General features: G+C 39.3%; 1 protein-coding gene across 3 annotated transcripts in view; it reads right to left on the bottom strand.

The window, feature by feature from the left end:
• Positions 1-17,804, bottom strand: part of LOC126482289 (cytoplasmic aconitate hydratase-like) — a 328,052-nt gene that overhangs the window by 50,438 nt on the left and 259,810 nt on the right. For all 3 annotated transcript variants that reach the window (XM_050106284.1, XM_050106283.1, XM_050106285.1), the window contains 3 exons: positions 10,795-11,030; positions 6,020-6,156; positions 4,773-4,920 (listed from right to left, as the gene is read on the bottom strand). In XM_050106284.1, the coding sequence (XP_049962241.1) occupies positions 4,773-4,920; positions 6,020-6,156; positions 10,795-11,030 (521 nt within the window). The remainder of the gene's footprint in view (positions 1-4,772; positions 4,921-6,019; positions 6,157-10,794; positions 11,031-17,804) is intronic.

Genomic DNA, 17,804 nt, shown 5'->3' with positions numbered 1-17,804 from the left:
CTGTCTGTCTGTACTCCCCACAATAAATCTTTAGACATCCCAGTCTATTACTCGGCAGTTTAAAGTTGCCTCCAACTAGTATTGCATAATTTAGGTATTTACGAGCTATTGACAGTGGACTTTCTTTGAATGACTCTAGAACTGGGTGGCTGGTAAAACCGTCCAACCATTAACTTGGTTTCAGCTACACCTGTTACACGCGGCCAGATGACTTCACTGTCACTCTCAACTTCAACCTAAGTAGAGAGAATATCTTTGTCAACTGCAATGAACACTCCCTCTCCTTTGGCCTCTAATCTGTCTTTCCAATATATGTTCCGTGACTTGCTAAATATCTGAGAGCTTTCCACTTCAGGTTTAAGTCAGCTCTAGGTGCCAGTCCTAATTGGAGCGCAAAAACTTTCCTGCAGGGCAGTAAATTCAAATACTTTGACAGTTTACTGATAAAACTGTGACAGTTGAAGTGTCTTTATTCTGATCACCACTGTTTGACTTCCCTTGCTGCATACCGACTGGCGAGTACTAATCAGAGCACCTCTAACTACTGCTTAGCTGAAAAAAACCTTCATGCGCACTTCACAAGTACTCTGCTACCCGAGTAACTGCTTCCTTTGTGTAGTGCACCCCTGACCAATCAAGGGGAGTCCTGCAAATCCCTACACAATACACAGATCTAGAAATCTGCAGCAAGACCGTCACAGACTCAATGAAGCTTTTGGTTGAGACCCTCCACTCGGCTTCAAATCAATTGACCCCAATCAACTCTGGGAATGATGCTACACATTGCGAGCTCTGCTTGTACCACACACACGAGGCAGCAGTCTTCACCGCCTCCGCTAGTTGCCTGTATGAAATGAGGATTGCCTTAGAACCCATGTGACAGGTGTCATCGCTGCTAACGTGAGCCACAACTTGCCGACGACTGCACCCTGCATGCATTATAGCCACAGTCAAGGCCACCTCCACATCTCGGATGAGGCCTCCCAGCAAACATTCTGATCACACATTGGCTTTCTATCCAGCTCTGAACGCTATCTGCCTAAGTGGCTTCATAATGCGCCTAACATTGGAGCTCCCAACAACTAGCAAACCCCTCACCCCATGTGCATGCTTGGACCCTGCTGACAGAGTGGCCACCTGTCCACTCATAGGGTGAATGGGTGAGACCAGGTGACCAGTCTCTAGATTGGCCCTCTGCCTCAAGTGACAGGAATGTGTTACCACCTGCCACACACCCTGCTGTTTAGGGCAAATCCACCGCATTGGGTGCACTAGGAGGGGCCTCAGAAACAGATCATATGTGCAAAACAAATGACGCTCAGGTGTCCCATGTGATGTGCCGGATTCTCTGACACTGCTACACCCTGAGGTAGCAGTCTGATGGTGACTGATCGTAGCCAAGAGTACGTTCAGCTGTTTGCAAACTGCACTGCATGCAGCTCCTCCAGCGTCTACACACAGCAAGCACATTTCCTAGCCATCCTGGAAAAGCTAACTGAAGAAGTGAACTACAAAAGCGGACTATCCTAGATATGCAACCTGCTACGTTCCTGATGTGTCACCAATGGATGTTGATGTGTTTACGAGTTATGTAGCTGGCTGTTCAGTGAGCAACAATTGTACTACAGACTGAATGAATTTACACTTACAAAAATATGAGATTAAACCTTGTAAACAGAGAAACACATGAAATTTAATAAAATTTAGGCAAACATGGAAAAAGATAAACACTTAACTTGCCACTCTGTAGACATATCAGCTGAGTGCAGGAGGGATCCCATATATCTTTATTATTTTGTTTCATTCATTATACTTAGTAGTAAATATCAGTACATTCAAATAATTCATCTATCAGAATGCAAAAATTTCAGAGTATTTGTATATACCTTTGCTACAAGAGAATATGTTTTTGACTATTGAGACTGAATAATTAAGAAGTAGGGTGATGACAAATAAGAAACACTGGTTGTTGACATATGGTGTGGTTGGTGTGTGTGTGTGTGTGTGTGTGTGTGTGTGTGTGTGTGTGTGTGTTTGTTTTCGTGCATATAAACATGGATGAAACATTTATATCAATATCAGAAGAACTGCAGAAATGACTTAACTTGAGAACTGTGTACTCTGGTTTTATGAATGGATGAACCAAGAAAGCTTTTCAGTGGACACAAATCAATGGGTCATTGGTGTAACAATGCCTGTGCACGTATCAGGTTTGAACATTTTAGGAACTATTTTTTGATGTGATTAAGCCTTGAACTGTGTCACATCAGTCAATGAACTGATGATGTTTCATAGGTGCCAAGGAGTACGACACTGTACAGTGGAATATACTCTGTAAATACATCAGTACTGCATATTTCAAATTGTGCACACTCTGAAGCTGCAACCCCATTACAACAAGGTCATGATGACAGCTGCAACAGTAAAAAGAGTCTTATAATTACTTTCAAAGATGTATACCAGAAATGAGGATCTTATTTTCAATGCAGGATCATCAAACAACATCACTGCACATCATCACTGCCACGCTCTCGCATAATCTCAGACGTTGAATTAATCACTGTTACTAAGACACTCAAGTTCGTTCCACGTAACATGATGAGATCATGTCACCACTTGGCTGGTCATGTGTGCGTGACGTATGCTTACTTGTGTGAATGTATGTGTTCCTTTTCTAAAATAGTCTGCAGTCAAAAGCAGAATGTGTAACAATCTTCTCATTGCATCCTTCTGCAACTGTGTGTGTCACCTTTACAGTGAGTAGAAATCTATCATTTTCATAATATTTTTGATATTCCATCCTTGAATTCCCATTATAATAAAGTTCTTTGAGACAGAAAAGTTTTTGTCCATTAATAAGCATGGATTTCGGAAGCATTACTCCTGTGAAACTCACTTTACCTTTTCCTCACACGATGTACTGAGAACCTCGGATGAAGGAAAACAAGCAGATTCCATATTCCTAGATTTCCAGAAAGTATCTTGCACGATGCCTCACTGCAGACTGTTGATGAAGGGTTGAACACATGGAATAGGTACCCAGATATGTGAGTGGCTCTAAGACTTCTGAAGTAAAAGAACCCAGTACGTGGTCTTCAATGGCAAGAGTTCGTCACAGACAAAGGTATCATCAGGAGTGCTTCACAGAAGTGTGATACAATGGCTCTTGTTCGCTACATACATAAATGATCTGATGGATACGGATGAGCAGCAATCTGCAACTTTATGCTGATGATGCTGTAGTATATGGCAAAATATTATCATTGAGTGAATGTACATGGATAAGAGACGATTTAGACAGAATTTCTATTTGCTGTGACTAATGGGAGCTAGCTATAAAGGTAGGAAAACCTATGTTAGTGCAGGTTGCTGCGAAAATGTTTGCTCGACTGTTTGCGATTCACAACAGGTTGAATTACAGGCAGACATTGATGCAATTCGGAGGCATTTTGCTATATTTGTCCCCATTAGGTTTGATCAACATGCGAGTGTTATAGAGGTGCTTCATAAATTCAAATGAGAATACCTAGAAGGAAAGAGACTCTCTCTTTATAAAACACTATAGAAAAAATTTAGAGAACTATTATCTGCAACTGACTGCACAATAATTCTATCACCGTTAATGAACATTTCATGTAGGACTGCAAGGGTAAGGTAAGAGAAATAGGGCTTGTTGGAGGTATATAAGAAATCTTTTTCCCTCACTTTGTTCACGAGTGGGAAACGAATATTTAGTAGAGGCTTGCCGGGTATGTACATACATGCAGATAATGAAATTAGGTCCCCAGCTGATTACAAGATAATTCATATTACTTAAATTTAAGTCTAACATTCCCATGTGTTATATCCCAACCAGCCAGTCTTCTTTCATTGTCCCCTCACTTCCATAACATCCTATGAAACCTTATAACATTCCCAAACCATTATCCTTACCCCTAATGTTCCCATCCCTGCAACCATTACCACTGTAAAACTGGCTCCACGCACCCCACAGAACACTCTGTCTTGGGGACACCCAGTACCTGGTTGTTGAATATGCTCTACAGCATAACTCGAGGATTGTGAGTGTTTGCGAAGCCACGCAAGTTTCCCTTAACTCTAGAGATGTGAACTTAGTCTCTCCAACACATCTTCACTGCCTGATACCATCCAGGACTTAACCTCTGTTGGCACAACCCTCCTTTTCTTGTCTCCTAATTCAAAATTTATTGTTTCTATTGCCTCATTTAATTATTTTCTTATTGCTTTAACTTTTTGTCTCCATTCTCTTCCTGTTCCTCTTTTTCCTCATCCTAGTTCTTAATGGCACTATTCATTTCTCTTACACTTAATCTTTACTTCTCATTCTGTCATCATCTTTGGGCTGCAGCTAGCACAATGCTTATAAATGTTTTATCTCTGACCTCCTCCTCCTCTCCCTCTGACACATCCCTTTTCATCTTTGTCTACCCTTGTCCTAAATACAGATGGGCCCCTTACATCCTGCTGTCTGAATGGCACGTTGTTCCTTTTTAACGTTCCCAGTCTATCACTTTCTCGTCCCCGAGGAAGGAGGTAACAGTTCAAACACCTAGAACAGTGTCGTCTGTTTTAGTTTTAAATGCCTCTATCAGTAGTCATATATATTTTGCCTCCTGAAGGTAAGTACTGTCCAGTGGTTCCACCTAATAATTTATGAGAATATTTCAGTAACAGTGACATCTAAGCACCCTTCACAAAAAGAACAAATACATAACCAAGCAACAAAACAAAATCAATTTGCAGACACTCACTTCTTCTCCTGATGGTACATGAACAGTTTTTGGTCCAGATTTTGACATGAATTTATTCACCAACCTAATGTTTGCAAAAGTACCACGGACCATGACTGCATCATTACCTCTTCTTGAACCATATGAGTTGAATTCACGTGGAGTTAGCCTGAAATTTTGTTTAACAGTTAGCCAATTAAAATCTGGTGAATACTTCTTATGAATAAAATACCAAAACATACAGTCTTGGGAGTCAGTTTGACATGTGAAACTATATTGGTAAAAACTTCCCATTTATATGATACACAAAGCAGTATCACTACATTACAGAATACTTACATCACTGCTGAGTGGCAATAAAGCATTATTCACAGATATATGAGTAAACATGAGACAAATGTTGTTTTCATTCAAGAAAAAAAATTTGTTGACGCCTGTGGCAGTGTTGAATGAGTGGAGAGCACATAGGAAAGAGCCAATGTCAACATTCAATGCTAGACATGTGCTACAGCCAGAAAGAGAAATAGAATAATAAAATAAAGAAAAAAAGCAGTGTAACAGGGAGGTGGAGGAACAAAAAATGATATGGCATGTATAAATTTTTAGAGGGAATATACACCAAACTTAAAGAAAAATGAAGAACAAACACAAATGTTATCTCTGAGATCTTAGTGAGATGACTTATTACAGGTTTACAGTTAATTAAAGCTTCCCATTATTGTGGCCGGGGTCTTCAGGTGTTTTGAGGGGAGGTCTTACTTGTTCAGACTCCCTGACTTGTGTCAGACTATGGATTCCAGTTAGTGAGTGTACATGGGACTATCAATCTTAACTCCTGAAGACAACTAGGCCAGTCGCTGAAATATTGTGTGGAAAGACAGAACTGTAATCTACACTTGAAAAATAACTATGTACCATCAAGAACACAATTAACTTTCAGGGTCTACTGTTACCAGTCTTTATAAACTGCTTATTCAGTTCTCTTTGAACACTATACAACCAGATTTACGGGAGTTTGTCATTTTGCTATAAAAATTATGGGACAAAAGTGGGCTGTTGCATATAGTCGAGGTGCTGGTAATCTGCTATTCTGTGCATTTGAAAATTTGTGGCTTTGTGTGTATTTAAATAATATGCTGTGCAACACAACCACTGAAAAAGTGGGGGAATATGTTTTCTACATTACATTCACACACAAATGATTTCTAGATCAAAGAGTATTTGTTACACATTACATTGTACAAAATTTGTGACAAAATAACAGTTACCCTCGTGAAGCTAAGTATCTTGCTGCTGGACTGTTTCTAGCTATGCTACCAGCTGGTGAAATGTGATCTGTAGTCACAGAATCTCCTAAATTGAGCAACACTCTTGCTTTTACAATTGACTTAATTTCTGGGAGTTCCTGGAAGGCAAACGTATAAGACTTCAGTACCAGTGCAATTATTTTGAAATTAAATTTGAAATTGTGTACATTACTAAAACAAATTATCATCATCATCATCATCATCATTATATTTATAGGGAAAGAAGCAGTACTGTAATACACATCACAATCATAAATATCACATCTATATTTATTTATACATTAATGTACTGTGAAAAGTGTAACATATCAGAAGAAACAGAAGACTAATGAACAGTTCTTTCCTCATTTAATACACATGTAGCTTGTATGTCTCTCGCTTCTTCAAATAACAAGCACATAAGCATAAATATAGAAGCATTCTAATTATATGTGTAGCTCATTCTTAAGTGCGGAACTGTGACATAGACAAAGAACTGAAGACAACCGACAAATAGTTCAACTTTCAGTCTAATCAATCTCTCTCAAAAATTAAAAATGGACTCATGCTTCATAACAAGAACAAAGTAACAGCATCATGCATCACGTCACATGTCAGTCTTAATTGAGATGAAAAAGTGCAGTATAGACTGAAGACAACAAGTACAATGATGTTTGGATTTGGAGTGAAAGGCAAACAAAGAATTTTATGATGTGAAATAATGGTTAGAAGAGGGAAAGGTAACTGAATATGGATGAAGTGCAGGCCATCAAATGGTGAAGAACACGTAACTGAGTGGGGTTATGGGACTAAACAGTGAGGTCATCAGTCCTGCGATTCCAATGTTACTCATGGAAGAGAGGGGTTCCACTAAAAGTGGACAGATCCAGTCAGATGAGTTAAACTATAAAATAAGGAAGTTAAAACACACACAGCAGAAGCCATAAATGGGTAGACCAAATCTAAAAACTGGAAAAACAGAGGTGTAAAAGAGCAGTCTTTCCACAGGGGAGTGGTTATGGGTCCTAGACTAAGAAAACATGAAGAGAGGCCCCAACCACAACCATCCTGTCCCTGCTCCAGGAGTAAAGCAAAACCTTGTATCTGAAAATAAAATGGTACTTTCACAGAGGAAACTGAGGACCAGTTCAACCATCAGCGAATCATCTGCCAATATTAAAATAAAGGAAACTTGAAGACTATACTTAGTAGGGACAAAAGAAGGGGATATGGCCACAAATGTATAGGATACTGTCAGTCTGGCTCCACAGCCACACTGTAGAGGTGGTTTTTTATGCAAGAGGAAAAATGGGTGAGCCTGGTATGATTAATGCACAGACAGCATAAGACAGTGGACTCCTTCCAAGAGGAGAAGAAGGAAGAGCCACAAACTTCCATTGTCTCCTTGATTTTGGGAGGTTTATTACTGACAACAGTAGCGCACCAGCTCTCGTTCCATTTTTGGACAAAGAGAGGAGAGATTTGACCTGGATTCACATATCTGCAGCTGGAATCATGAAAGGGAATGGGTGTGTAAGTATCTGCTTCTATAGCCAAATGGTCAGCCAGTTCATTCCCTGGGATGCCCACATGACTTGGCACCCAGAGAAAGGCAACTGAGCAGGCAGCACAGCCAAAGGCTGCGAGATCATGGATAGCAGAGACCAAAGGGTGACGAGAGTAGCATCTGTCGAGCCTGCAGGCTGTTCATTGAGTCAATACATATTTAAACACTGTGGAGGGAAGCCTGAGTAACAAAATGGAGGGCTCTGTCAATTGCCAGCAGCTCTGCTGTGAACACGCTACACGATCCCGGCAGTAAATGGTGTTCCAGTCCAGCAGGAAACGTGAAAGCGTATCCCCACCTTATCTATCACCTTAAAAGCATCAGTGTAGAAGTGGTAGCACCTTGGAACTCTGCAAGAATGGAATGTACAAGACACCGGAGGACCATAGGGGTTACAGAGACCTTAGGACCCTCCAATAGGTAAGTCCTAATCTGTGGTCTAGGCACCATCCAAGAGGGGTGCGTGAGGAAATACATGAGGCGCATTCCAGTGAGTGGAGATGGAGATCCCGACAGAGGGAAGTGAGATGCATTCCAATGGGCAATCCTACTCATGGGTGATTATCAGGAGGGCGACATCCCTCGTTTGCAAAGAGGGCAGGGTACATGGGATGGTCAGGGAGTTGGTGAATGGTGATTATTTAAGAAACTAGGAGTTGACTCCATTGTATTTGTAGCGAGGGAATCCTCGCTTCTGCAAGGAGACTGCCACCAGGACTAGTGCGAAAGGCATCAACAGCCAGATGCACCTCACAATGTATTTTCAGAGTGGATCGAGCCAATGAGCCATAAACCTTATGAGCCATAAACCTGACCACCATAATCTAGTCTGGACAAGACCAGAGCACAGTAAAGATGGAGAAGAGCACCATGATCTGCACCCCAAGATGCGTGCGCCAGGCGGCAGAGAGCATTAAGCTTCCTCATGCATTTAGTCTTCAGGTGAAGAATATGGGGCAGCCATGTCAAGTTTTTTTAATTTATTTTATTTTTACCTTCAAACCAATCTTCAAAATCTTATAAGCAATGACTGAAACACTTTTGTGCACTCACTGATGTGTTCATAAATATCTAAATTCAAGAATTTTGGAGAGGAAATATTGTCCAAATTTCCTCCTTGAAACTGACTTAATTCCCGATAATTCAAGCTTTGCTTTCTAAAAAAAAAAATTCACAATTTTTGCAACTTTATCCATGGTGCACCTAAACATCTGGTAAATTTTTGCATAGCTGTTCTTCTACAGCCAGGAATTATATCTTCCCCAACTATGGTACATTTCAAATAAATAACATCCAACAGTTCCTCGGTAACAGTGAAATCTTCTTCAGCACCCCTTACGAAAACTGCAAGTTGAGCTATGCTGTGATTGTCAGCGCTCTCATCAAGGGCAATCAAGTACTCTACAAAGTTACGACATTTATTGTGCAACTGCTCTTCAATTCTGCATCAATTTCTTGTGTTCTTCAAGAAATTGTATGTTCAAACAACCTTAACGCCTCACATTGGGCCACTACAGCTGGGCAAATTATTTCTGAACACTCTACAAAACACTCTTTTACAAACTGACCATGTGCAGTCCAGCTCAGATGTCTGCAGGACAGCAATAGCAATAATCAACTTTAAAATCTTACCACACAAAACAGTCTCATAATTTAGTTTAACAACAATATCTAAAGAGAAATAGTGCAAGTTTCAGTAGATATGAGTACAATTACAAAATGGTAGATTTTCATTTTTATTTTAGAATGAAACAAGGTTTACCTCTTCAGATTGTGACAATTATGATGGTAATTTAGTAATCTGTTTGCTTCTGCCTGATCCAACAACCCCTTGCATGTTGAGAAGTTTTTATTTTTATAGTGACAGTGATGCTTTGATATTTAAGGTAGAATGGCACATTAAGCACAGTGCCTTCCCATCAGACTTTACAAACAAATACAAATCTTTCCACAGAGCATTAAAAAATGGCACACCTAAATAGTAACCACTTCTGCTCATACTGAACACTCACAGGGCAGATTAATTGGGTCCCACCTGATCTGATTCGAAATGGGTACTTCAGCGCACAACGACAACGTGAGAGCAAGCTCTGTGTGTGTGTGTGTGTGTGTGTGTGTGTGTGTGTGTGTGTGTGTGTCCCACATGTGCTGCTACTGCCACTACATGGGAGGAAAGAGGTTAGGGGAGGGAGGGTAAAAGCACTAAGTGCTCGAGTTGGTGTGGCCTGCTTTATTATGGTAACCTAAATTCACAACAGTGTATGTACATATGCAAACTCTATCTTGTTTTTACTTTTCTTCTTGAAATCATTCATTCATAACAAATGCCACTTATATATGACCATTTTACAAATTTAAGTTACGTGATGTAAAACCAAATTAGACATTAAGCAAAGAATTATTCTTATATTCCACAGTCACGGTTAACTTCTTCAGAACTAACTGATGTGTGTGTTAAAACTGTTACATGGTAATGGCATTTGTGAATTTTTTAAAGAATGTTGTGATGAGTAAACACAAAAATAAAAAGTGTTAAAACTAAAAAGTGAACATTATGCTTCAGTCTTAACCAGACAACTTACACTTTAACCAAAATTCTCAAACGATGCTGATGCCTTCCTTTAGAATAATAAAACATACACTGCAAATCCAGTGTTTCACACTAAAAATGAGTGATGCAACTTTAGTAGCATATCTAAGAGAAGGTTATAAGGCTTTATAGACAACTGAGGAAGTCTCAAATAAAAGTAATCAGCTACCAACCTCTAAATTGACATCACTTAGCACGTAAATATATTTATTTATGATTTAAGTGCAATCATCCTTTTGTTGATATTTTTATTAAATATATATTACAAACCAGATGAAACAGCAAGCAGATAACAAATGAATCCAAAGAAAATTTTTAATATTTGTGCCACATAAAATTATATATTATCCCGAAATCATTAGGAGTGCTGACCAAGACATTGAGAATTTATTCTGAGAAACTACTGGAGAATGTATACACAGTGAAACAACAAAACAGTGTTTTTCTTTTGCGTAAAAATTTTTTAGGTGGTCAGAAACATAGCAAAACTTTCAGAAATAATGGCTGTTAATTTGTATCTTTACACATAGACATGGTTGGTACCCTGCTAAGATAAAACACAACATATGTCAATAATTCACAAATTGAACTTCATCTTACCTTAGTCATGCTTTCAAAAAATGGAGGGTGCTTAATGTAGGTTGAGTTACTATCCCATGGATACAAAATTCCTTCTGGTGCAACAAGAGACACCCAATTTGGACTCCCCTTTTCGATTTTTTCGTAAACTTCTCGGAACATAGCAGGAATAACAAATTTTTGTTCAACTGCTTGTATCTCTTTTCTCAGTGGCCATATGTCATTTAAATACACTGGTTCCCCATCAGCATTTGTTCCTGAAAAAATAAAGTTAGGGTGTCAGGCAGAGGAACAAACTGCTAGATGAAAATTTTTGAAGTAATATTTACATATGAACGTTCAGCAACACACACGGCTCATTCACCACTACCTACATTCGACATCAATGTGCAATAGCCACTCACAGGTAGCTGGCGGCAGCATTAGCAGTGAAGTACATATAAAGTGAGTCGGTGGTGGGAAAGTGGCAAGAGAAACAATGCTTGTAAAGCAGAAACGGAGCAATTTATCTCATGTCCAAACAGATTTTGGGCCAAGGCTGGAAGTATTTCCAAAATGGCTAAATTAGTAAACTGCTTGTGTGCTATCATGCTCAAAGTACATCATGCTTGGCAAAATGGTGCTATATGAAACTTGGATTGAGGTAACTGCGGTGCACCACAGGCCATAGGTGACAGGGGCGAATGATGGTTGCAGAGATGTATACAGGCGAATAGACGTGCACCTGTTGAGCAACTTACTGCCCAATGAACCAAAGTGCTACCAACAGTGTCACCTCAATGACAGTCCAGCAAACACTGCTGCATATGGGCCTCCACAGCACATGCCATTCATACAGCCATGTTGACTGCTGTTCATGGGCGACAAAGGCTGGAATTTGCATGCTAATACCGCATTTTGATGTCCACAGAGTGGCGATGAGTGGCCTTTTGAGATGAATCGTGTTTTATGCTCCATCCAACAGACAGCTGTTGGCATGTGTGGTGTGAAACATTTGGAAGAAAACACTGTGCAACAACGTTATGGTCTGGGGAATGTTTTGTAACATTCCCAGGATGATCTTGTTATTCTGGAAGCCACAATGGATCAATAAAAACATACATCTATCCTTGGGGATCATGTCCACCCCTACATGCAGTTTTCATCGGCACGATGGCACCTAACAGCAGGGCAATGCAATGTGTCACACAGCTCGCAGGGGATGTGTGTGGTTCGAAGAGCATCAGGATGAGTTCCTCATATTCTCTTGGCCACCAAACTCTGATTTTAAACCAAATCAAATATCTGTGGGATCACCTCAGTCAGTCTGTTCATGCCATGAATACAGATGGCCACAGCACAGGAGTCGGCATGGCTCCACATCCTTTTTGGTACTTCCCAGAATCTCACTTACTCTTCCTCCATGTCTCACAGTGGTTCACACTGCAAAATATGGTTATTCAGGATTTTGGATTGCGATTATATTAATGTGACTGGTCATATTAGTGTGTTGCTAAAAGCAATAACTATGATGGCAGAATACAATAATCTATGTAACTTTTCTGTTTCTATTCATGCTACAATGCTCATATAATGTAAATTCCACTACATACATACAGAATTCCTGACTATGTAGTGAAGTATTCATCACTACACCTAATCTTTATTAAGAGCTGTACACACCACTGCCAATACTTTTCATCTTGCTTGAGCCATAATAGACTCTTCAGTATACCATAGCGTATATTTTATAACAGCCCTGAACACATTGTTGTTTATCAACATTTGGAATGTCTGCTGGCATATGCAACACTTGCTTGATTTTTTTTAAAAATATCTTATGCTCTAACTCGTACTGAAGGCTAGCAAGGCGAACAGTTTTAGCAAATATTTTGTAGACACAAAGGAACAATACGAATGCCGACATTCACCGGAGTATCAAAATTTACAAGATATTGGTCTTTCACAGCAACACATTTCTTTCTTGATATTCACAATTTATTATTTTAGTCCTATAAAAGTTTCTGTCATTTCCAATATTCTTCAAAGTATCTTTTTTTTATTTTTGAAATCCAGGTTACTGGGTTACTGCTGCTTTCTTTTACCACAAATAATGGAACTTTTATTTTGCTAATTAGTGCCACTCATTCTGTACAAATGCAAATGATTGTCTGGTTATCAGTACATCCATCCAGCACCAATAAATTACTTCCCTACAGTCCTGTCACCTGCAGTTACAACACAAGCAGATATGAATAGTGCCTGGACTGCTATCATGTGTCAACACTGACATGACTAATGTTTTCCCCAAACTCCTTCCTAACTCTTCCAAAGTTTTGGTTGGCAGCCAGCCTAGCAAACCTACTTAAAAAATCTTGCAGCTATGCTGTAAACTACGTTTGACGCAACTACAGTACACCTACATGGGCTAATCTATAAAACAAGTATGGTTGCATATTTACGGCTACTGCTAAACTGAACAAACGGTAAGTTTGATCACCCATTTGCAGAGCATGTGGTGGGCTTAAGCTGAATGAGTACTTCACAATCTCTATGCATGTGGTGGGCTTAAGCTGAATGAGTACTTCACAATCTCTATGATGTGCAATCCTGTACTTATCATTAGGACAAAGTCATACAAATTGAGTCCATTATTACTCAATACCACAGTACCCAAAATATTTTGGGGTGGAACAGTGAATGGGACACACTAAACAAGGTCAGTGTTCTTCACTGAGACAGCACAATCAATGTTGAATGTAAGGAATATCCCCTCTATGATTACAGACTGATCGAACACACAATAATCCCCATATATGAACGTGAATGTCTGATGATGGTGTGCTGTGAAATCAGCATTGGCAGACACAAAGAATGTTTGACTGTTCGAAAGTCGTAAGTATGTGATGATCCACCTTACTGTTTGGCCCGACATTGATGTTGTTAAATTCTTACATATTACGATGACAATGTTTATCACCAAAGAACATAGATGACAGCATGGTAGAAGGTGATGGTAATGCTGCTATTCTACAGAAAGTGAGCTCACTACACTTTAACCCGTTAAACGTATTTGGAATTCACTTTGGTTTTAATTTTATCCTGTGAATTAGCTAATCTATTTGCATAACACATACTCTTTACCTTCCAAATAATATTTTTAAGCACCTTACTATACTGTTTGTAATGGGCTACTGTAGCTCAATTGTGACAACTTCTAACATTTTGATATAATTCCCACTTTGTTCCACGACATCCTTATCCCATTACTCAGTCGCCCAGGGTGCCCTGTTTAGAACATTCTAATGGAAAGCAACTTCCAAAGAGCGTGAGAAATGTGTTAAGGAAACATTATATTTGTCATCTATGTTATTGGCACTATAAATATCCTACCACTCTTGTTCCTTAACGAGGTTTAAAAAAAAACACTATTGCCTTGCATTACCTTTTCTACATAGTTTGTAATTAGATATATCATTTGCTTGAGTACAAAAACCTTTTACAGTTAAAATTTGAGCATCATGGTCTGAAACACCATTCACCCTTTTACTAAGACAATGCCCATCTGGTAACGAAGAATGAATAAAAATACTGCCTATGGTTATGCCACTGTTCCCTTCCACCCTCATCGGAAAAGACACAGTTTGCATCAGATCATATGAACTTAGGAGATCTTCTGACATTCTTTTTCTTGCACAATCACATACAAAGTTAATATTTAAGTCACCATATATACCTAACTTTTGGAACTTCCTATAAAGTGAACCAAGAACCCTCTCTAGCTTGACCAGAAATGCTATGAAGTCAGAATTAGTGGATCTATAAATAACAACAATTAGAAGTTAGTTTTACTATATTCAACTGCCCCTCCACAACATTCAAATACCTGTTCAGTGCAATGCCGTGATATATCTACAGACTCAAATGGAATACTGCTTTTTTATGTACATGGCCACTCCCCCACTCCGCAAAGGACTCCTTGGAAAGCAGCTAGCTAATCTGTATCCTGGTAAAGGAAAGCCTCTAAATTGTCAAATTATTTAAGTGGTGCTTTGATGTACCAATAATATCTAGTCAACATCTATAAGCAGTTCACTAACTTTATACCCCACATATTTTGATGAAATATGCTAATTTCTTCACTACTTGGATACCTGTCTTCCTCTGAAGGAGATTCCTTTGTTAGAGTGTCTTCCTTGAGTGTCTTCCTTCAAGCAGGGACACCTATCAGCTGACTTTTATATAAAAAAGGTGCAGTTCTAACACCAACTACTATAGAAATTTTTCCACTAGTGATCCCACCACCACCCACTACACTGTCACCTATAAGCTTTGCCAGCCTCCCATTCCCATACCTACTGAGGTGCAGGCCATGCCTAGAGAAACCTGATTGATTGATAAACTAAACTGGCACCACTACAATGTGAGCCATGCCCTCCACCATAAGTGCTCTCTCCAACCCCATGTCAACACAGCTAACAGCACCATTATGATGAGGCCGATCATGACGCTGAAAAAGTTGCACGAAATGCACATAAGTGCCACGAGTTTGAGTAGCTATCCTTACGAGGTCACCACCTGCATCATATTCCCCACCCCTACGAAGACTATTCCCAGCTCCACCCACAATCACTACCCGACCCTCTTTCATAAAATTCCTACATAACTCCCCTAGATTAACAGTCATCTGAGCCAACCTTGCAGTAAGCTTCACAATGCCAGTGACATGATACTCACCCCCCAACACTTCCTATATGCAGTTGAGCAGTATGTAGCACCACAACCTCCACAACTGTCACCTCAAGTAATGACGAGTGTTAATAGAGAGAGAATTCTGGCTGATTGTCATTTCGATATAAAATTTGACCATCACCTCAAAAGTGTGTCTGTCTCTTTCCCAGCATTCATCCTGTTGTATGCAGTCAGTGGTTTTTGTGATTTGGCAAATTAATTTTAATTTAACTTTGTGGGTGAATGACCTTACTGCTGCCATAGTTATCAGTCAACCAGGGAAAGGGAAGTTGGATGCATCATACTGAATTGTGTAAACTTAATTTTGTGTGTTATGTTTCAACAGTTTAGGTACCTTATTTTCAAGACAGATATTAGGGACCAGCCCATCATTTGCCTAAATGAGCATTAAAAAAACCATCTGAGAACCACACTCAATCTGGCTAGTGTACAAGACCAATAGCAGTTAATACGGCACACAAATCTGATCTGTGTCTGGCTCACCATCCTCTCTCTTCAGCATGTTACATTAAACTGCAGTCCATAGCCAAATATCCACATTTTGAATGAAATGAAGTGCACTGGTTGTAAAACAGTTTTATTCAAAGTCACAAATAGTTTTGCAAACACTGAAGGCAAGCCCCTAGGCAGTCTGCACTTTTGTGACTGAAATAATTGAAGTTTCACATATTACCATAAAAGCTGGTTTCTTGCTTTTGGAAAGGATACAGAGTCCAGCCATGATTCTAGATTCCAACTGTTGTTTATCATTTTACAATTATTTCAAGAGTCACGTGTATGTAACAGAAGGAAACAAGTATCATTATTATGTCTACATCTACACGATTACTCTGCAAGTCACAATTGAGGGCCTTGGAGAGGATTCATCAAACCAGCTTTAAGCTACTTCTCTTCTGTTCCACTCCTGAACAGTGCAAGGGAAAAACGAACACTTCCCTATGTAGGTGGGCACCTACAAAATTTTAGCATACTCCAATGAGAAAGTTGGTGATTGAAATCTCATGAGAACATCTTACCGCAGTGAAAAACACCTTTGTTTTCATGACTGCCACCCCAATTTGTGTATCATATCCCTTGTTTCATAATAATACAAAACGAGCTGCCCTTCTTTCAACTTTGTTGATGTCCCCCATCAATCTTATCTGATGCCCCCACATTGTACATTAATAGTGCAGAAGAGGGCAGACAAGCATAGTGCAAGCAGTCACTCTGTGAGACCCGTTACATTTCCTAAGTGCTCTGCCATTAAATCAGTTTTTGGTTTGTTTTCCCCACAACATTATCTACATGAGCGTTCCAATTTACGTTATTCATATTTATAATCACTAAGTATTTAGTTGAGTTTACAGCCATTATATTTGTGTGATTTATTGAGGAAACGCAATGTAGTGGATTCCTTTTAGTACTCATATGGATGACTTCACACTTTTTAAGAATCAACTGCCACTTTTTGCACCATAGAGAGATTTTTCTAAATGATTTTGCAATTTGTTTCAATCATATAATGACTTTAAAAGATGGTAAATGACAGCATCATCTGCAAACAATTGAAGAAGGCTGCGGAATTGTTTACATTGATCAGGAACAACACAGGGCCTACAACCCTTCCTTGGGGAAGGCCAGCTATTACTTCTGTTTTACTCAATGACTTTCCATTAATTGTTATGAACTGTGATGGTCTTTCACAGGCATGCAACTTGATTAGAAGACACAAGTGAGAAACAGTGTCAAAAGCCTTCTGGAAATTTCAAAATATGGAATCAATTTGATGTCCCCCGTCAACAGCACTCATTTTTTTGTGAGAATAAAGAAACAGTTGTGTTTCATAAGAATGATATTTTCTAAATCTGTGCTGGCTTTTTGTCATGAAACTGTTTTCTTCAAGGCAATTCATAATGTTTGAGCACAGTACATGTTCCAAAAACTTATTACAAATTGACATTAGGATACAGGTCTGCAGTTCAGCAGATTACTACTATTTCCTTTCTTGGGTGTTGGTTTGATTTGTGCAATTTTCCATTCTTTGAATATGGATCTTTTGAAGAGCAAGTGATTGTAGATGACTGCTAAGTATGGAGCTAGTGTGGCAGTATACTCTGAAAGGAACCTGGCTGGTATACAGTCTGGACTGGAGGACTTGCCTTTCTGATGTGTTTTAAGCTGCTTCAATACACTGAGGATACCTGCTTCTAAGTTACTCACGTTGGCAGTTGTTCTTGATTCAAATTTTAGAGTACATACATTGTCTACTTTTGTGAAGATATTTTGGGTATCGTGTTTAATAACTCTGCTTTAGTGGT

The sequence above is a fragment of the Schistocerca serialis genome, chromosome 5 (genome assembly GCF_023864345.2).
Source record: "Schistocerca serialis cubense isolate TAMUIC-IGC-003099 chromosome 5, iqSchSeri2.2, whole genome shotgun sequence".
Lineage (NCBI taxonomy): Eukaryota > Metazoa > Arthropoda > Insecta > Orthoptera > Acrididae > Schistocerca > Schistocerca serialis.
The sequence above is the reverse complement of the archived record's forward strand: the minus strand, read 5'-3'. Positions and strand labels throughout refer to the sequence as shown.